We start from the raw sequence: 22882 nt of genomic DNA, 5'->3' as shown, positions 1-22882 counted from the left end.
TGTCGAGAGAGTGTCACTTGATATCATAAATTCAGCGGTCCAATCTGTAGGGGATATGAAAATAATTCAAGAATTTTAATATTTGTTTATGATAATAAAATTCTTCGTGGAATAAGTGATTCTTTCTTACCTTATGACGCTTGAAAACAATAACTTTCTTGACTGGCATTGTTTAGATTCTTAAATAACGAATGAATAAAGTCATGGCTGCAAAACGATGAAGTGATGAACTGCATGAAATATTTACCGCGATGAGTCATAGTCTATCGGTCGATGAAGCAAATAAATGTTCCTGCAGGAAAGGATGGGAACACAAACACTGAGAAAAAATAGAAGGTCAGCTCTTAATCCGCCGCGGGCTATTAAAACCGATTGCGAACTCCTGCAAACTGAGGAGCCAACCAATGTGAGAATAAAGGCTTTGAAAAGAGAAATATATTTTTTAAGAGAATCTCGTAAGGTCATACAAATCTACATCCAATCAACATTGACGTCTCAAAATGAAACGGGCAATCGTAGATGGCCAGTTTACATCAAAATCGAAATAGAAGCTCCTGACAATGTGGGTGGGCAGCTCCTGACCCATTTTACATAACTGCTGCTCCCTCTTCACGTTAATTTTTTTTAATTGAACTCATTGTTTATACTTGTTTTTATACCTAACTGCTGCTCCATTTCCCAGTTGCATTTTTTAATTGAGCTCCATTGTTTACACTTGTTTCCATACGTAACTGCGGCTCCTCTTTCAGTTACATTTTTTAATTGAACTCCATTGATAATACTGTAACTGCTGCTCCCTTTTCCTGGCAGCATTCTTCTAATTAATGATTAATTAATTAATAATTAATTAATTAATAATTATTTAATTTCCCATTGTTTCGTAGGAGTTGGGAGCTGACGAGCCGGAACAGCGCAACTGGAAGGGGATAATCATCGCGGTGTTGGTGATTTGCTCAGTGATCGGCATGATCATCACGTCGGTGATGCTGCTCACCCCGCCCGACACCGGACCCAGAATCAAGGGCAACAGGACGACGCTCAAGCAGTTTCTCGACGGCGACTTTAATGTTAGGAGTTTCAACGGTACCTGGATATCCAGTAAGTCTTTACCACACCTATGAATATCCAGTAAGACTTTATAACACCTATGAATATCCAGTAAGACTTTACAACACCCTTGGATATAAAGTAAGTCTTTACAACATCATTGAAAAACAAGTAAGTCTTTACAACACCTTTGAATATCCAGTAAGACTTTACAACACCCTTGGATATAAAATAAGTCTTTACAACATCACTGAAAAAACAGAAGTTTTTATAATACCGCTGAATATCCTGCAAGTCTTTACAATATCTCTGAAAATCCAGCAAGTCTTTATAACACCTTTGAATATCCAGTAAGTCTTAGTTACATGTCGGGAATATCCAGTATGTCCTTATAACCCCTCTGAATAATCTGTGGGTCCTGTTAACAACTATTAATTTCCAGTAAGTCCTTATATCCTCTCTAATTATCCAGTAAGTCTCATTCATGTCATTGAAAATCCAATGTGTCCTCATGAATCCAGCAAGTTTCTAAACTATATATATTAACCCGATTTTATAAATAAGAAGTTATATAACATTTAATTTTTTCTAAAAAATTATATTTTTATAAATCAAAAGTTATATGTTATAAATAAAAAGTCGGGGAACAGATCATGGGTTTACAGAGCGAAATATTTGGAAGATTTATGAATTAATTGCGTTAGCTCCATTGCATTGTACGAAAAGTTTCCCGCAACAAGTTGAATTTTTTACGACGCATTTATTTTCAACAGCTGCAATCGCTCGTAAGCATTCATAATTGTTGATGAAGTTTAATGAACAAAAACCTTTTCATCCCATAATCTTGCAATGTGCATATAAATTTTTCCCTCTACAAGGATGTATAAAAACATAGCGAAGCTAGGAACTTTGAATTGAACACCTCATTAATCGTGACTGGGAATAATCGTGACATTTATATGATTTACGGAAATGACGCAATATATCAAATAGATGCTGGTTCGTGCAGTATTTAATCCAAGCAGACGCGAAGCATCTAATATAAATCTGGAAATATTGTCTCATATATTCATTAATAAATACTAATGAATAATTCATAAATAGAATTAATAAACGACGTTCAGTGACACGCACAATCTTCGGAGGCAATCGTACATTCAGATATTTGACTGCCACAAAAATTAAAACTTAATATTTCTCCTCTTGAGTTCGATTTTTCCGTCTACTCCACTCTGCTCATTGTAATTTTGCCTCATCATATTCATCGCAACATAAGCGCATTTTCCATACGAATATATTGTGCCTTCCAACAATTTGATGCGCTTCATCTATTTGTTCATGACGCTCTTCATTGAAGCTTCACTGAATTCTCTTGTCGAGTTTGTAGCTTAAAACCTGACATAAGCGTTCAGTTTTCGCGAGCTCGTAGGACATCTGCAGCTAAAGCAGATGTTTACACTGTTTACACGAGGAATAAGCAGCTGTGACTGAGTTTACACATACACCGAACATCTACACAATGTACTGGATGATCGGGACGCTGCAAAACGGTAACTTTAAATCGTGATCGAATGACGAAGGTTGGAAGAAGGAGCCAATGTCGTGCGTGAATTCTGTGCCTCTGTTATTTTCATGTATCGAATTTTAAAATATTGTTATTAAAAACCGTGATTGGCGCTCACGTTAAAATTACAAATTTGAGAAAACGAGAATTCTCGTATAGTCTCACAAAATCAAGTCTCATAAATGACTTGGTCGAACATGTATTTTGTGTACACATCTGTTGAATACCAAACTCCCAGTAACTGAGATAGAGGGAAAATAACCCACGCGAAATTGGATCATATCTCATAGCCGAACTGAATTATTCACAAGTAGATTATCCATCAACAGTTAAGACAAGGAATTTTCTGATTGTTTCAATCATATTTGCATGTTTGAGCTACCTGGGCACACATTTGGTTGAATGTTTCTGACGTACTAATTCAAGGTATTAGTATGATCATATTTTCCGTTGCGACGATTGCTCCACGAAAAGCATTTTAGGGTCACTATTATTGTAATTGCCTTCATTCTAAAGCGTCAATATTGCCAAGCTTGGTCCATTATCTACTTTTTATTCTACAAATTATACCAGACAAACTAAATAAATCCTCAGGTCTGAATGTAATTGAATTTGAACACATTTTTTCAACAAGATAGGATCAAACAACAATGTAATAACGACCACGATGTTTTTTTGCCGTTGTTGACAAAGTCTGTAAAATTTAATCTTAACACATTGATGCTGATTTATTAAACATTTATAGACAATCTATATAGAATTTATTCCTTTAATAATGAATAATAATGGTACCCGCAGACAATGAAGTCGCAATCTTGGACCCGGCGGGAGGCCTGACTGCCCTCCACGCGCAGAACCTCACCATCACGCGCAGCCTCGTCAGTAACATCACCTTCGTGAGTGTGGGAATAGAATAGAATAGAATAGGATAGAATAAAATAGAATAGAATAGAATAGAATAGAATAGAATAGAATAGAATAGAATGCATTGAAGAAATAGGCCCATGGCCTGTTGCCGATTCTTGAATTTTTCGTGACTTGATTCACAAGGGATCCGATCTTTCCATAACTGACGATTGATTGAGATAGCTGCTGGACTTGTTGCTTGGTCCGTAATTTGCTAGGCGTTTTAAGACTGGGGCTTGTGCGTCGTAATGCTTATCTGTCAACTGAATATTTATTAATTACATCGCATAGAAATCATTACCTACTCTGAAATTTATCCACAGTAACGAATATAATATTAGTCTGGTGACTACGGACATAATCCAGTAAATTAAAACATGAATAAAATACGGGGATACATCAGCGATTCTCTGGATCGTGAAAGCTACAGCAGAAATTGGAGTTATAATGTTACAATGAGAGGTTTTATACAACTGATTTCAACCTAAGAGGGACAAAAATATTGAAGAATTCCAATTGAAAGAAAAGAAAAATAGATGTCTTGAATAATAAAATTAAATTTAAGAATATTGAGCAATTATTTAGTTTTATTTTGGTTCAAGACTTTCATTAATGAGGCTTTCATATCACACCGAAAAAGAATTTTCGATCCGCCGTGTAATTTTAGTTGATTTTTTCAGCGCTTTACAGTTGATTTAAAATAATGATGACTGATTTCAAATATTCAATTTGCACGAATTATGTTATTATAATCCAGTCAAGTTCAAATTTGATTTACCTAGGATTGTAACACAAATGAAAGAAAATATTAGCACGAATGAACCAAATTTCCAGAGACAACTGAACGTGGAGGACTACAGCGTGTCATCTGACCAGGAGTGGGTGCTGCTGGCGGAGCATCACAGAGGGGTGAGATCGTCACTTAATATACATGTACTTGACTTAATAACTTCAAAGTAAGACTTGAAAACCTTCCTCGCAAGTTACTGTGGCATATTTAGTTAGCGAGTAGCATATTTAGAGTGGCTGATGGTGGACGCCTTATTTTTCTTTTAGTATAGGCTGGTAGTTTTTATGCTGTGATTATTAACAAGGCTTATAAAATTTCATAATAAATTTAAGGATAAAGAAAGCGCCAAGTAAATTCATCAAATCTTCAATGAAAATTTCTTCATTTAAGATTGGCGCTTTCGTTGCTTATAAATTATTGGTGAAGTTGGGGTTAAAAAAACAATAATATAAGTAGTATTTAAAATTCTAATGAAATTGCGGTTATTTAAACTTCAGATTAGTAATGTCATGATTGTAATAGGTTACATTATGCAGCGAGATAACCTGATAACACAATCAATCGCTGAGAACCGTAAACAAATGAAAAACCATATCGTTTTTTACTTGCAAGTGCTAATACTTCCACTCACGAAGGCTGGACACATAATTTAAATAAAAAATTTTTTACAATAATTCTATATCAAGTATATATGATGATCCAAATTATCTAACGTATCTAATCGCTTTTTTTTTCTTCCAGACGACCAAACACTACGACCTGTCCAAGTATCATCTCTACGAAGTCAGTTCGCAGTGAGTTCGCTGATAATATGATGGTAATAATTCTTTACCAGCGCAGGAAGATTTATCGAAAGACTTGCCTAAATCTTTAACTAAAGAGAAGATATAATTAAGAGTGAACAAAATAATATATGGCTGAAATGCGGGCAAACGAAACCAAACGCAAGAATTTTGTATACTTGTAATTATAACAGCAATTTATTTTCAATTTCATCGCACAGTCCATTGGTTTCTTTCATTTTATCTACATTCCTTTCGATGACTGCAAAAATTATTTGACATTATGTAACAATGAGCCGTAGAAAAGTATTTCTTTCAATTTGACAAATCAATTATTATATATAAATAAAAATTTTCCTGAATATCACGGCAATAATTCAATAATTAATTAGTTTCATGCAACTTACCCTGTTCACCACTGCAGGCAATTTACCCCGTTAACCTTGCACCCCCGGCAGGCATTACTCGACTCTGACGCCCACGCCGGGGGTGAGGCGACACCCCGGGCTGAGGCTGGTGGAGTGGTCGCCCGTGGGCGCCGCGCTCGTGATGGTGGACGAGAACTTCAACATCATCTACAAGCCGCACGTGGGCGAGGCCGAGCAGGTGCACATCACTGATGATGGCGAAGCAGGGGCCATCATCAATGGCGTCGCAGACTGGCTCTATGAAGGTGGGCAATTCATTGTTAAAAGCAAATAAAGAAAGTAAATATGAAAGTATGTAGAAATTTGATAAGACACACAAATAAACTAATCGATGGCTTTTGGTCGAAAATTAAAATAGTTTCAATACCATATTGAAACCCATTTCATTTGAAGTGTCCAGAATTTTGCAGTTAGGTCTAATTTATTGCTTCATTTAGTAGAAGTTATTCCGCTCCATAAATTTAATTATTGCGCTCCAGACAAGCACAATCTAATCCGACACCTGTCATGGTTCCTTGCTGCAGAGGAGGTGTTGCACTCACGCAAGGCCCTCTGGTTCTCGCCGTCGGGAGAGCGGCTCTTGTACGCGCAGTTCAACGACACCCTCGTGAGGGAAGTGCCCATCACCCAGTACGGCGTGGGTGCCAAGTACCCCAGTCTCACCATGGTCAGATACCCAAAGGTAACAGAACGTGCCACGATCATCAATATTTACAGCATCAACATGAGGGTGGATTTTGCTCGAGTTTGGGTGCATGCCTTATTATTTTGATTGTCACATTGTGAGATAAAAGCGTTTGTCAAATTTGAAATCATGTGGCCATGAGTTTGATTAAAATGAAGTAATTTTCACGGTACCCGAGTCTCACCATCGTCAGATACCCAAAGGTAACGAAACCTGCCTTGATTTCCGGAAATTTTTAAGTGTCTATATAAATTTTGCTATCAATGGCACGAAGATAAATTTTTCGCGCCTTTGGATGCCTCAATAATTGGTTGTACCCATGAATGAAAAAAATTATTATTTGAAATTATGTGGCTACATATGTGAACGAACGCAGATAATTTTACGGATATAATTTTTTCACATTTGAAAACAGCCTGGTGATGCAATCCCAAGAGTAACGCTGTGGATGGTCGACTTGGCTTCAGGAAAGTATGAGAGGCTGAGCGACATCAAGCCTCCAGAAGTGATAAGAGACCAGTCAGTATTATCGCTCAATATTGCATGCTTTCTTGATAGTTTATTGTTTCGTCTATTTTGTCCTAATAAAAAATGGTAAAAAGCATTGGTGCCCAAATATACAGCATCCAAACTCTAGAAAAATTGAACTGTTTGTGCTCCACGGACTTCAATGGGACTAAATAAAAAATAATATGCTAAATAAGGCTTTAAAAGTCACAGCTTAATCTAACTGTTTCCCATTGTCATTTGTAGATTGTGAGAACTGATGATTATTTTGGCTTGTAAATAAATTTGTTTATGAATAAAAATTTGTCGAGCTGTTTTTTATGAAGATCATCTTGTATTCGCTTATATTGGTTGTTGATGACATCAAACATTTCAGGGATTATTACGTCACTGCAGTCACGTGGGTTGCTAAGAACTCAGTGAGTGTGGTGTGGATGAACAGGCCGCAGAACACGTCCATCATCTCAATTTGTTCAGAACCACAATACTACTGTGAACCCGTGAGTATAGACAATTAGTCTAATAGCCTACCGATAACTTGAGATTAATGAATCATGTTCAGGGGTCGTGCAATCAAAATTAGTAGCGAGTTCATTAGTCGGTCAGATAAGAATTGACGGCTTTTAAAGCTATACCCACTGAAAAGAGACGAGAAATCTGCGCTGCGTGTAGCTAAGAGAATTTTGATAGCAATTGTTTTTTTTTCAGTGAATATAATGTGCAATTTATGTGATTATTTTTTACGGCTTAGACTTTATAACATAATTAAAGTAAGAGTAGTAGTTTCGCTACTCTAACACAATAAATACTACCTTGATGTTGTTTTTGCCAACTTTGAATTTGTTTATTTTTTCCCTGAAATTTTTATAAATTGCGATGCCGAATGCATGGAATTTCAACCGAATGCAATCAATCAATTTCAACCGAATCAATTTCAACCGAATGCATGGAATTTCATTAGTCGTTTATTATTACTCTCGCTAAAATGATATATACGATGAATAAATGTTATTACATTGCGTTATGAGCCCACACCATGAATGACTTTTTTTCAACATCATAATACAGAACACGTCCGCTCCATTAAACTCTGCTTTCCGGTCACGAGTTCACTCTTTCAAAAGAATTATTATCCTTCATGAAAGATGTAATTTAAAACTCAATGCAAAACTGTTTTTGTATTAAATTACATTAGAATTTGCATATGTCAGTCAATTTCACAGTCTGATACAGTAAGTGATCACGTGTTCCACTTGCAGATCCATACGGAACACTCGCATCACGGCTGGACGGAGATATACGAAGCTCCGATATTTTCTGAGAACGGCATGAGTTTTTTAGTTCGGCTTCCTGTAAGAGACGGCGAGCACGGCAACTTCGCTCACATTAATCTTTATGATGTGAACATGAGAAGAGTCACACCCATGACCCACGGGCCCTTCGATGTCACTGAGATCCTCGGATGGGATGAGCAGAATGGATACATGTCAGTTAACTCATTATTCAATAGCAGAAAGAAAAATTCCCGTGAATTTTCGTTTTAACTCGATCCACCTTGAATGGATTTACAGTGGGTTACGGGGTTCAATTATATTGGTTTCACCGGATTACTCCAAATGTCTCGAGGTTCAAACCCCATACTAAAAAAATTATTTGCGTTCAAGATTTATTCGGGACTGACATTGTGTAATTATTTTAAACAACGGATTCTAAATTGTGATAACCAATAAAATTCAGAATATGTTTCTGATTAAAAGTGTAGATTTATAACAAAATTCAGGATATGTTCCTGATTAACAGAATAGATTACAACAAATGTCAGGTTGTGTTTCTGCTTAAAAGATAATATTATAACAAAATTCATGTTATGTTCCTGTTTAAAAGAATAGATGTGTGTATTTCTTTCCTAAGACCATGAACAGCATCTCGGTCACAGGAAATTAGTTCAATTCATTTCCTATGGCTGACTATTAAAATGTGTCTAAAAATTGATAGTTAATAAAAAGTTAATCCCCAGATATTACATCGCCACCGTGGAGGAAGATCCCGGCGCCCGACATGTGTACAGAATACCGTTCGTGTTAGCGCCGCTGCTGCGACAGGCCGACTGTATTTCCTGCTCGGCTTTCGAGAACCTAACCTCCCATTGTCTCTACAATAACGGAATCCTTTCGCCGGATTTCTCATATATTATTTTGGAGTGTCTTGGCCCCGGTTTGCCCAAGATTTACCTCTACTCAACCAATACAAGTTACCAGGTGAAGAAATTAGAATTTGTCATCTTTTTCGAACACATTCTACTACTACATTCCATAAGGGTACTCATTCAAAAATTTCCCTGGAACATTTTAAAGAACAGTGTTTAATATTTCCAAAGCAACTAAAAGCAAAACTAACGAAAATGAGGCGGATTTAGAGACTGTGCATCCCACATGTGCGCTATAAAACGTAGGCGCTGCACAAGCTCATTGATCGCTTTATCTGTTATCTGTTACGTTGCTTTCGTGATCCCAACCCTGATAACTATAGCTTTCTAAATAAAAATTTCAGCTGAAAAATCAACGTAATTGCAACTTTTCCGTCTTCATAGTCAGTATAGAGAACTTATTTTATTTATTTGCGAACTATTCTCAAAACTTGTGTCATAAAAGGTGTTAAACATCCAAATACTGTCGTGAAACTCATGCCACTTCAATAACTTATTATTATTCATTAATTAATAATATTATTTATTATTTATTAATATTATTTATTTCTCGAACAATTTGAGTACAGATAAGATGTAACAAAAAAATTTATTGAACTTTTAAAATCAGTTTTTGTTGTATAACAGCTCTTGTTTGTAGGTTGCGTCTGCAAAGAATTCAGTACGTCAACGAACACTATGAAATTTGTTCCAATAGTACCCTCATGCGAAGTCTATCATAGTAAAACTATCACAAATAGTTTCATAAGGGTGTTATTGTGGTTTTCAGCAGGAGATTATGGAGCTAGACAACTACAGTCACTTGCAAGACCTATTGAACAAGACTGCCATGCCACAAGTCAAAGTCTTCAAAGTCAAGCTGGACGAACGAGACTCCGCCATGGCGCGCGTGCAACTCTACCTTCCACCCGGTCTGCGGGAAGACGAGCTTACCAAGTACCCCGTGGTTGTGGAAATGTGAGTGTTACCCCGTACCCCGTAGTTGTGGAAGTGTGAGTGTTACCAAGTACCCCGTGGTTGTGGAAGTGTGAGTGTTACCACGTACCCCGTGGTTGTGGAAGTGTGAGTGTTACCCCGTACCCCGTGGTTGTGGAAATGTGAGTGTTACCCCGTACCCCGTGGTTGTGGAAGTGTGAGTGTTACCAGGTACCCCGTGGTTGTGGAAGTGTGAGTGTTATCAAGTACCCCGTGGTTGTGGAAGTGTGAGTGTTACCCCGTACCCCGTGGTTGTGGAAGTGTGAGTGCCACCCCGTACCCCGTGGTTGTGGAAGTGTGAGTGCCACCAAGTACCCCGTGGTTGTGGAAGTGTGAGTGTTACCACGTACCCCGTGGTTGCTATCCCGAATTTCATCAAGTTGAAGGCGGTGCTAGGAAATTTTGTCGATAAATTATTTAATTATCAATCTGCACAGCTCTCGCATAAGAATTTGGGGTATTTGATAATTATTCAGTATTTTTGTATTGTGATTATATTTATACCATATTATTTATTCTATTAAGGTAATTATTAAAGACTTTTGTGCTACGAATTGATCAAGTTGTGATGATGTTTGATCAAGTTACGATGCTGTTCGATCAATTTACGATGATGTTTGATCAAGTTACGATGCTATTTGATCAAGTTACGATGCTGTTTGATCAAGTTACGATGCTGTTTGATCAAGTTACGATGCTATTTGATCAAGTTATGATGCTGTTTGATCAAGTTACGATGCTGTTTGATCAATTTACAATGCTATTTGATCAAGTTACGATGATGTTGATTCGACGCACAGTAACGCAGCGCCCGGTAGCCAGTCCGTGGACTGGCGGCTGAAGCCTGACGTGGGACTGTACCTCGCGTCGCACGCCGACATGATCTACGTTAGGATAGACGGCCGCGGCACCGGCAACAACGGCGACAAGTATAAGCATGAGGCCAGTCAAAGCTTCAATTTCATTAAATAACAATGACTTCTTTGAAAAAACTTTGATAGTTTAAGCAATGGACTGAAATTTACCTGAGCGCCGATTTCATAATGGAAAGGAATATTAGGATTATCCTAAAGCAATACATCGTTTCTCCTAAGAAATAAAAAATTATAGACATTATGATAAATCAATCATTGTTGCGATAGTTGTTTCGTTGTAGAATTGTTTGGACAAAATTTTTTACTTTAGTTTGACATTAATCTTTTTGAAATAAGATGCGATGTTGGAAAGAAGGAAATGAATATAATCAACGTATAAAAGAAGAAGTGACTAAAATAACATGAGTGACTGTAACATGTTATCTTATTATTAACATGTTATTAATTATTAATGATTAAATATTAATAATTAAATAATAATAATTAATGTTATTAATTATTAACTATAACAGGTTTACCACAACCTCGGCGTCAAGGAAGTGGAGGACCAGCTCGCTGTGCTGGAATATATGAAGAAACAACTGCCGTTCATCGATGCTTCCCGCATCGCGTTATGGGGCTGGCAGTATGGGGCCTTCATCACCCTCATGGCCATGGCCAGGGATAAGGATGACGTCATCAAGTGCGGCCTTGCCGTCGCCCCCATCACGAGATTCGAGCACTATGGTGATCATCTGCAACTTATTTCATTTATCTTATCAACAAAATTAAAAATTCTGATTTGAACTCAGTTATCTATGATCATCTATGTACATATCACTTCATTTGTGCCAGCAAATATATATATACTAATATCTAATCACATTCTGCATCTGCGATACATAGAACGTTAAAAATGAAAATATCATTAAGAACTCTGTCTCGTTTTCCTATTAGTCTTCAAAGATTTTCACTATTAAGAATAATCACTAACTATTAGAAATAATCACTCACTATTAGGAATAATCACTAATTATTAAGAGTAATCACTCACTATTAAGAATAATCACTCACTATTAAGAATAATCACTCACTATTAAGAATAATCACTCACTATTAAGTCTAATTACTCACTATTATTAATAATCACTCACTATTAGGAATAATCACTCACTTAATCACTCACTATTAGGAAGAATTACTCACTATTAAAAATAATCACTCACTATTAAAAATAATCACTCACTATTAAGAATAATCACTCACTATTAAGAATAATCACGTACTATTAATAATAATCACTCACTATTAATAATAGTACTGCTTTGGGCAGACGCGGTGTTCAGCGAGCGGTACATGGGGTCACCCCACATCCTGCCAGGCAGTAACTACAAGGGCTACGAGGCAGCTGACGTCACTAAGGTGGCTGGCAACCTCAAGAACAAATTCCTGATGTTGGTGCATGGAACCGCTGACCATTCAGTGCACTACCACCACACTATGCTGCTCGCCAAGGCGCTCGCTGATGAGGGGATACTCTTCAGACAAATGGTGGGTTTGATTTTAATGTCTTCGATTTAATAAAATATTTATTGTGCAAGACTCGAATGAGTGATAAAGTAAGTTGAAGAAATTTTTTATTAAATTTTTGCTGTTGTTATTTCTGTATTGAAAGTATTGTAATTACTACGGAATTTCAGACCTTGAGTGATATAGACAATTATATATAGCTTATCGAATGGAAGTGTGAAAGGATTTTTAACAATTTTTTTAATTGACTTACGTTGAAGACCGCAACACAATGAGCATAACGGAGGAAAATGTGAATGGATTTTTGATAAGGTTGTAGACTCAACAGTGATGAAGGCCGCCCGCCAAAAATTTTGCAAAATTTGAACATGAGAATTGATTTTTATAAGGATTGCAAACGTACAGCAATGAAGGTCGTTGTTCATTGGGCGTTCTGAAAAAAAGTTGGGAAATTATTCACAAAATATTTGCAGACTTACGGCAACAAAGGCCACGGTTCATTGGGCTTACAGGATGAAATTACAATTTTTTTTATATTTGCAGACTTACAGTGATGAAGGCCACCGCTTATTGGGCGTCAAGGAACATTTCTACAAGACGCTAGAGATGTTCATATCGGATTGCTTCAGACCAAGCGTCGAAGAAATATACTACCACATCAAGAAGAAGAAAGAACTCGAGGAAATAGCCTACGTGTAAATATTTTAAATTATTTCAGGCTTCAAGATGTCAATATTCATAAAGTCTGACTAATCTTTAGAAATTCACCCTGTTAACTAACTTGATAGATTTGACTTATTGTTTGTTAACTGATTCTCCTATTAACGTGCGTATATTAATTATTCTTAGTGGAAATGATCTCAGAGTTAACAACTAACAACGAATTTTAAATTATCTTATTTGATGTCGATTAAAAAATGTGCTCGTCTAATATCTCAGTTTTTCAAGTTGCCATATTTTCAGGAAATAATCGTAGCAGCTTTAAAGGTTTTCACTCATGTGCAAATACCAATTTTAATTCGAATATTACAATTATAAAATTTTGTGGGAAGGGTTATTGGTTCGCTTTAAATGTTCAGCTTTCGGAAGCGTTAAAGTGTAGAAAAGGTTAATATTTTTATCTCTATCAAGAATTTTGTCTTGCAGGCTTCACACAACTTTATCTGTTGATTACAAATGTGTTTTTAAGTGCTGAGCCATCAAGCCCCTTGCATATTTATTGTGAAAAACCTTTTAGTCCTAATCATTCCAAAGTTTGCATTCCATACACAATAGGTTGTTGACTAGTAGTTGTTAACCTTGTTCATATCTTAAGCGCTATCTAAAACATCTTAAAATTATCAGTACCGGAAAGTGCACAAACTACGTTACTCACTATTGCCCTGGCTGCAGGGCGTCTAGGTTCGACCATGCTGTTTTAATAGCTTATTCTGCCCGCACTGTAGAACTAAATATACTCAAGAAATAATTCTCCAGTGTGACGATTTTCTGCCTTCACAATTCAAGAGAAAATTCCTACATTAGAAAGTAGAATATTTGACAGAATCATTAGATGTCATGATGTTGTATGAACCAAATTTGGGCGAAATATTCATGACGCCCGTAACCAGATCTCACATCCGTTAACTGCGACTCTAAAATAAATTGGCCGAAGAGACATGACATCTTGACGGGGATTAAAAATTCTACGTCGTTAGGAAGCCTGCATAAGACGTACATATGTTGCATAAGACGTTCATTATTTCAACAATTGCATACGACGCACATTTGTTCAACAATTGCCTACGACGTACATTTGTTCAACAAATGCATAAGACGTACATTTTTTCAACACGTGCATAAGACGTACATTTTTTCGACAATTGCATAAGACGTACATTTTTTCAACAAATGCATAAAACGTACATTTTTTCAACAAATGCATAGGACGTGCATATTTTCAACACGTGCATGAGACGTACATATTTTCAACACGTGCATGAGACGTACATTTTTTCAACAAATACATAAGGCGTACCTTTTTTCAACACGTGCATATGACGTACATTTTTTCAACAAATGCACAAGACGTACATTTTTTCAACAAGTGCATTAGACGTACATTTGTTCAACAAGTACACTGCCAAGCACTTATATGGTATCGAGCGAGATTTATCAACAGAGTCATTGATTGATTCTTAAACATCTTAATAATCTTCATGAATGACGAAAATGCCGTTTTGTAGCTTAAAATTTGCGGTTGAGATGGACCTGTGAAAACTTCCCTTTATCGAATATTTGTAGCTAGTTCTTAAGTGGAGTTAGTCACGAGGCTTTTAGAACTCCGACGGGACTTCTATTTTTTATAAACATACGTAGTATCGAACAGCATGAGATTCATCGTATAAAGTTTTTACCGCGCTTTGGCTTGTTCATTAGATTTATCGTACTTTAATATAATGTAAATCTCTTTACATTCCATAACACGTAATAAACTTTTGTTCCTGTTAGTAATGCGGTGGATAATTCGTTTTGAACCTCACTGATAGAGGCCGGCAACTTTATTCAAGTGGTGCATGACTTAGATTTGTAATTCTTTCCACTTGGACAAAAAAAATATTTTTTAACAAGGATATTTAAACTGCATTCAATCAAGATTAAATTATATATAAATTCAAAATAAGATGAACGTTACGCTATAATGCATTCAATACTTGTACAATGTCCATTTATGTTCATCAAAACAATTTAAAATTCACGTATAACAGCAAATAGTTATTAAGCCATAATCAAAATAATACGAATTGGTTCTTCCGGCACCATTAACCACCTTCAAAATTTGTATACAAAGTATCTTTGTATATTGTATTTGGATACATCTTTAAGAAATTTATGAAAATTACAATTTTGAGTGATGCACTTCTTGGCGGTAGTCTTAGCTCCTAGATTTCCTCCCTCGTTAGCTCTTGTACAATTAGCTATTAACTATTTTTCAGAGACAACTTGTGACATTTATGAACTTTTGACGTAATTGCATCATAGCGAGTTGATAGGCATTTAATCTTCTTTAGATCTAAGGTTCTTGAGGTGCAACTCTTTATTGAGCAATGATAGTCATATTTTTAGAGGCGATTTGCCGGTTTGCAGTTAGTCTGCTAAATCTTGTTACTTGAATTAGATGCTATAAATTCTTACCTAGAAACCTAGATTACTGAGCAGTTTTAATGCAATACCAACACTTAATTGATTAATAATTATGGGATTATCAGGAGTCATGATTTTCCTGAAATGTATTCAGGCGTGACTCGAATAAGGCAATTTATTCAGAATACTATATCTTGATATCGAGCTTTAGGCAACAATCTTCTTTTGTTTTCATAACTTGAATAAACATAATATGGGGACATGATACTCGATTAGAATGAGCAAGTACGTTCATGTTCAGAAAAAGACTAGGAGCGATTGTAAATTGCACACAATACCGCCTGCAATCCGGAATAACTTCTTAAAATGTAATAGTTTACAAAATTCCCATTATCCTTAATGCAGTTTCGAATTGTACTCATTTACGTCTAAAATTGTCATATTGTGGCTAAGAATGCTGTCGTTGGACATGATTGTCAGGTATGTCGTTACTAATAGTTGTCAAGGTATTGAAACAAAAATTCACTGACGAGGGGAGTGAAAATACTTTTATGTAACCAACAGGTGAGCAGGAAACAGAACTTATTGGCCCGCTTCTTTGGGCGCTTCGATGTAAAGTGACCGGAAACACGAAATGTACTTGACACTCATCAGCTGAGAGTAATAATTTTTCGCTGGGGCTGGGCTTCCCAAGTATTGACTGCAGGCTAAATTCAGGCGCTCCAATTGTAAGGAACAAATTGAAAGTAGCCCCTGCAGTCAAAAACATGGATAGGATTAACCACATCAGTCCTTATGAGCAAGCGTAATTTAAACGCGCTCAGTTCAGCTTACCCCTTGCATTTCATGAAAGAATAGTTTGGAATAGCAAGTGCAATTTCGGGTTCGTAGAGTTAATGGTCTCATTTTTAGTTAACCTGATCATAACTTGCATTTTCATTTCTAAAGGTGCAATAACATTCTAAGCATATAACCAAATCCCAAATAATAATTTGTTTTATATTGTATCGTCATCATCTCTGCATGGTACAGAATTTTTTCGATTCATAAATCTTTCAGAAACGCTGTGTAACCGCAAGCATATCGCAAGAATCACGGAATATTTAAGTATTTTTGTGGATTATGATCCTACTTAATCATAATCAAAGAGGCATTCTATTTGAACTTTATTATCTTCATAGAAGCTGGACCGGGAAAAACGTATTTTATTACGAAGTGGAAACTTGCTGCTGAATGTTTTGTGGTACTGGAACCTGTTTGCAGCAGGTGTTTAAATACTTTAAAAAAATTCTAGCAGTAAAGGAATCTGAGAAATAATGATGCTTCCTGCGATTTGTTAGCCCGTTTGTGGCAAATATCATGGATAACATACCACCCACCATTGATGAATGGATTACTTTAATTTTTCTACTCCATACATTCACACACATAATCGGTGAAGACGTAATTAACGCATGTAGACGTGTTGTTTTGCGCGTCATTCCTGACATGTTAATGATAGGTTTTGTGCTGAGTTGCGCGTGATTTCCGTTAATCTCTGAGTAAAGATCTCAAAGACCTCCCCAAATAGAAAATTTAAACATAAAAGCAGAGCCAGTGCAGCACAACTTTGTCACATTCTTCTGGTAATGCTTTTGTTACGTATACCTAGGAAGACATCAGGGACTTGTTCATTTACCGAATGTCTCCTTGTTGTGTAAATGAACTTGTTCAGTTACATTCATGTGACTTCTTCATTTACCGAAAATTAATGATTTGCAACCAACAGAAGCACCACACTCGAGGTCTACGAGCTCGAAACACCCGACCTTTGTTCTTCCAATTGCACAGGGCTAGCTTCCCTCGATCACTATCAGGTAAACTAACGAGCAACACCAACACTTCCCATCTCCACATACGAAGACAAGAACAGGAAATTTTTACAAGCAAGCGCATCAAGATATTCATTTTTCCTAACATCGCAAGAAGTAATTACCGAATATCAATAATATGGTTCATTTGATAGATGCCTTGTATTTTTAAATATAATTATCCAATAGTTTGTCCAATATAATTTTATAAAAAAAATTGAATGTATTGAATTTACGAGTTAAGTTTCCGGGGATTTTTGAGGTTAAATTATTAACGTAAATTCTTGTCTCAAATAATAATAATTGTAGGGTAATTGATAAGCCTGTGGTCGAGCCTCATGAACGTATTCTTTTGTATTATGCAGCGAGCCAACAAAGGGCGTGAAGATACACGAGTTTTCCATGCAGAAATAGTGTAACATATCAACTCATTTCAGAATTGTGTAAAAGTGACTAACACACCGCGCACTGCTCTTGATTCGATCTTGTAGTTTTTTAATAAATGGTTAAAATGATACCAATTCTAAAAACGCATTTTTTAATAAATTAAAAATCAATACCAAGAAAAAAAGTTAATATCATTTGGCTCCTATAATCGAGTTTTCTCGCTTAATATTTTTTATTTTTATCAAAAGATTTTGAATGCCGACTTTTATTTCTCTCAAATTCGTAATCATCTTTTAAGAATCAGCACTTCGGTGCATAAATGACGATGAAAATATACAACTCCAGTGCAATTTTTATAGTTTCCTCCATGCACAACAAATTTCATTTGTAACAAAGCACTCATTTCACGATACGGAATGAGTCGGCTAAAAATTAAATATTTAGTTATTGCATAGAGATTTCTATAAGTTGGCTATTGTTTCAGAATGTTTTCTCCAATTGTTATTTAAATGTGGAATATTTGGTCTATGGAACCATAGAGGGTGGCTATGTGCATTTATAATTTTAATATCTTTCCCTATTAATTATATCATCCTTATTGAATTTTTAAGCAACTTGATAAAGATACAAGTCAAGTTCGAAACGTTTTCATACGATTTGAAATTTCAATGAGAATTAAAAATTGAATCGAATAAGCTAACTCTATATCCTGTGAATGAAATATATTTCCTATGAATTATATATATCAAAATTTTAGGCGCACATTTTTCTTAGCTTTAGATTTGATCGCATTACAAATCATGCAGAATAACATAAATTGCTGTGCATTTGAGTGAGGATCATTTTACAAGCATTGTTGGCTACCGTCACAAATGAAGTTCAAGTAAAGCCTGTTCCTACCCTGATTTGTCTTTGGCCTTTTTGCATGCGTTGTGGAATTCCTATGATAAAATCTTATCATTTTATTACAAAATTTACAACTGATGTATGGAAAATAGTAGCTATGGTTACGTAGAAAATATGATAGCAAAATAAGGAGAAAGATACTGGCGGCTTGCAATGTTTCTTTTCATGGTGACTTAGCAGACGTTAGAAATCCTCGGCGGAAAGTAAAACACACATGTGTAAGCAAATTTAATCAAGAAAAATCGGGAAGATTTGTGTAATCAGTTACCTCAAAATGCGATGGAACTCAATAAAGAAATTTGAACGGCGTTTGTCACTAATTCGTCAACGAAAAATAAATTCTAAATAAGTTTTTTTGTCTATTTAAATACCACAAAACAATTATCGGTTTCGTTAAAATAACTGAAATATATCAGTAAACTTTTTAAACTGTGAATAGAACAATATCAAAGTTATAGCGGAATAAATTTTAAAATGGAAAATCGGTTCAACTGCTTTGGAAATCATTTGAAAATGTCGCTAAAAATTGGAGCTGACGCGATAAAATTATGGGTTTAGTATACAGTTTTTTTTTTCCAAAATAAATATTATAAATGAGAATTGTTATAATTAAAAGATGAAAACAATCAAATAAAGACAAAGAAGGCTAACTCACAAGGATAGGTAAACACACTATATTTTGAAAATACGATAAGTTCACACCAAAACTTCAAATCTAAAACATTATCTTCAATGCCAGGATTACGCGAGGACCGGAAAATTAGATCGATGGTTTCAACCAACAGCGTTCAAGACGTGCTCTGTCGGTGTGTTGTTTTCCATCACTTTCTGTGTGTCTTTAGCAGTTTGGAGCTTTGTTTTTGACTGCGAGGAGGCAAGAAATACATTTAAAAAGAAATAAATTTTCAAGTTGAAAAATTTTAACACCCCTTTTAAATAAGTCAGTTGAAACCGATATTCATAAGAGTTATTCATAAATTTAAGGTTTATTGTATTTTAAGAATATACCTAAAAAGGCAGTATAAGTACAATTTATGCGTTGAATGTCAACGGCTTATAAATAGGCAATGTAAAGCTATAAATTTTTTTAGTAATAATAATAGGACGCACATAGATATACAAACACAACTTACTTTTTTCATTGACCAATGAAGCTTGATCAGGATGATCTTCGCTCTCAAGCCTCTTCTTTGACAGTTTACCTGGCAGCATGATATTTAACTTTACCTTCTTACCGATATACACAACATGTTCATCTCTCATAGAAAAAAATATCGCAATTGGGAAAAAAATTGAATTCGTAACATTTTAAATACGCGTTAAAATATTAATGGAAATTAAATACAGTTCAAACTTGTGTTTCCAAGTAGTGAGAGACTTAAATCCACGATGCAGCGTATAATGAGGTATAAGAGGGTAAAATGAGGCTAAAAGATGCAGAATAAAATATTTTAATATTGTGGAACAAAATAGATCATGGCTAAAAATCTGAATTAGGTCAAGCAATTCTTAGCAGAAAAAAAAGGAAATTAGAATTTTTATTATGCCTCACCATATTCTTGAAAGTTGAAGCAATATTCGTAATAGACATCCAAAATTTCGGCGTAATCTTGGTCAAATCGTTTACGGTCCCCAAGCGAACCGAAGGCGTAGTTGCGAAGATACGCCGCCGTGGTCAGACTAAGAACGTCTAATCCTGTACGAACGTATTAAACTATCATTAGAGTTCCAGATGACGACCGTCGCCAGGATTTTAGCATTAACAATGTTTGTTATAAACCTTATAGTTGACTATGAGGCGCTGGCAGAACGGATATTCCCGAGTAGTGAAAAGCAATTTTCATCGTGATGTAGCATTGTTTTTTCCTTATTTTGAACCTGGATTCTAAGTTGCTTTATAATGAGATGCATGGAGACCATATCTCTACTCATGATCTTTGATCTGGTTATTTAGCTTCACTTAGTATGACACGGTGATTCGAAAATCATGAATTAAATATTCCTGCTATTCTAGATAGATTGGCATAGATACTGCGTTCAAGTTACGAATTTGCAGACCAATAGTTTTGCACAATTCTAGTCGATAGAATATTTTCAGTTCTAATGCCATTTCATTAATAATTGTGCACGCCTTGTTTGAAATAATCTCACAAGCACCAATCCCCATGTTAATAACACTGCATTCAAAATATCATAGTCTTTTATTCAACTACTATAAAAAAATCCTTGACTCACCGATGTTGGCGTTGAGCCCGTCCAGTTGGATGAGTTTTGCGTTGATGTTGGCTTTATGAATGAGCAGAAACTTTGCAAAATCTGGATTAACATTTTCTCCGGCTCGGAGAAGCGGAGTGTAACCTAGGATTATACGAAAATGACTTATTGTTTTTTAATTAATTTCATGTGTAGGTTTCTAGGTGTTAAATAATAAACTCGAGGTTCGTGAATAACATGATTGGTTCCCTAATCGACAAGAATACGTTCATTTTTCATTTCTGCATACTCATTGTTATATTAAAAATTAGCCTTCCGCTATTATACATCTCAACAGAAAATTCTGGCGACTGTAATATGAAACCAATAATATAATATATATATATAAATATAATACAATAATATAACGTTTATAATAGGAACCAATTTGATCCACATGACGTCTTACCCAAAAAGCCTGCTTGGTTGACATTGGCTCCCTGGGATACAAGGTACAGACCGATTTCGTATTTTCCTTTCTGAACAGCCACCAGCAAAGGGTAGTCCGATTCTATGAAATAAGATAAAATATCCTCAAAAGATTCTTAAAAGTATGTTACTGCAAAATATGTGATTAACAGGTAAAAACATTGCACCTGTTGAAAGTCCTGGGATCATACATAGAAAGAAAAAGAAGTTAGCATTTGAAACAACAACACCGGTCAGAACGCAGCTGCAGCCTTCGTACGTCGCGAGTTTGCACAGCTGCCGAACATCAACATCACAATTCATATTATCTCCGGCACCAGCACCTACCTTCGCTGCCATCTGAATCATTCCGCACCACACCTGCATCTACACTGTAGCATCACTACATGTACTTGCACACAACTTCATCATCGTCATTATGGTACTAGCAACTACACATACCACCACTATCACTATTACACACTACTATAGCGACAGAGGTGGGCAGTAGCGCGCTACATGTAGCGGCCGCTACTAGCGGCCGCTACATTTTCAGTAGCGGTAGTGGTAGACACGCTACAATTAAGTAATTGTAGCGGTAGCGGTAGCGCCCGTTACATATTTAAGTAGCGATACTAGGTTTTGCCGCTACAGCGCTTCCGCTACATTTATAGATAAAGCCTTTAGATTTTACTTAATAGTATTAAATATTATTTTAAAAGCAGCATGATACATACATAATATAAACTACAGAATAAAGCTGTACGAAAGATTTCGGTGTAATGTTGTCAACCTCAGCCTGCTAGTAGTGTCAACATGTTAGTTGTTAGTCCAGAGGTGGGCAGTAGCGCGCTACATGTAGCGGCCGCTACATTTTCAGTAGCGGTAGCTATTAAGTAAAATCTAAAGGCTTTATCTATAAATGTAGCGGTAGCGCTGTAGCGGCAAAACCTCGTATCGCTACTTAAATATGTAGCGGGTGCTACCGCTACATTGCCCTAAATGTAGAGCCGCTACCGCTACCGCTACTGAAAGTGTAGCGGCCGCTACATGTAGTGCGCTACTGCCCACCCCTGTCTACACTGCAGCATCTCTACATCATCATCATCACTGCAGCATCATCATGCATCACTGCAGCATCATACACACCTTCATCATCGCTATTATAGTACTAGCAACTACACATACCACCACTATCACTACTAGACACTACTATAGCGACCACACATACCTGATGATACCACCACTATCACTATTACACACTACTATAGCATGCATGCATACCACCAGTATCACTACTACACTACTATAGCGACCACACATACCACCACTATCACTACTACACTACTATAACGACCACACATACCATCACTACCACTAATGCACTACTAGCAACACAACACCCCCACCATCACCACCAAAGTACACAAACTTACTCGTGAAGGAGCTTCTCTTACTTTTTAGCTGAAGTTCCGCAGACGCTCCTACCCAGATTCCGATTACCAGCAGCATTGATAAAGACCGGACCCCCATGACATGATGCATGTTCGTCATCTATAATTAAGCAAAATTGGGTTACTTTAAACAAAATATGTTTCCGTGGAATAAAAAGCAAACTTTGAGGTGTTCTCATCGAGACAGGATATTTATGGATAAAACAACACAATGAAGAAGACAATTG

General features: G+C 36.1%; 1 protein-coding gene and 1 long non-coding RNA gene across 3 annotated transcripts; one reads left to right on the top strand and one right to left on the bottom strand.

Annotated features, from left to right (window-relative positions):
* Positions 1 to 907: 907 nt before the first annotated feature.
* LOC108677671 (venom dipeptidyl peptidase 4) lies at positions 908 to 17428 on the top strand. 2 transcript variants are annotated; one of them, XM_047881030.1, is made up of 16 exons: positions 908 to 1098; positions 3410 to 3507; positions 4352 to 4426; positions 5049 to 5101; positions 5548 to 5762; positions 6042 to 6199; positions 6618 to 6721; positions 7086 to 7209; positions 7969 to 8195; positions 8727 to 8967; positions 9688 to 9872; positions 10691 to 10832; positions 11278 to 11491; positions 12078 to 12295; positions 12818 to 12969; positions 17166 to 17428. In XM_047881030.1, exons 1-16 carry the CDS (start codon positions 966 to 968, stop codon positions 17260 to 17262), a joined length of 2436 nt encoding a protein of 811 aa, XP_047736986.1. In that variant the 5' UTR covers positions 908 to 965; the 3' UTR covers positions 17263 to 17428. The 2 variants fall into 2 exon arrangements, with proteins under 2 accessions (XP_047736986.1, XP_018021416.2); XM_018165927.2 differs by lacking the exon at positions 17166 to 17428 and having other exon boundaries at positions 9685 to 9872; positions 12818 to 12973.
* A 1329-nt stretch (positions 17429 to 18757) lies between these two features.
* On the bottom strand, positions 18758 to 22653 carry LOC108677680. The gene is made up of 6 exons (XR_001931277.2): positions 22638 to 22653; positions 21203 to 21304; positions 20776 to 20898; positions 20093 to 20236; positions 19674 to 19742; positions 18758 to 19404 (listed from the first exon to the last, which is right to left on the bottom strand). It is a non-coding gene; the product is annotated as an uncharacterized LOC108677680 (long non-coding RNA).
* Between the last annotated feature and the right edge of the window lie 229 nt (positions 22654 to 22882).

This window comes from Hyalella azteca, unplaced genomic scaffold (genome assembly GCF_000764305.2).
Source record: "Hyalella azteca isolate HAZT.00-mixed unplaced genomic scaffold, Hazt_2.0.2 contig6875, whole genome shotgun sequence".
Lineage (NCBI taxonomy): Eukaryota > Metazoa > Arthropoda > Malacostraca > Amphipoda > Hyalellidae > Hyalella > Hyalella azteca.
This window is presented reverse-complemented; position numbering and strand designations above follow the sequence as displayed.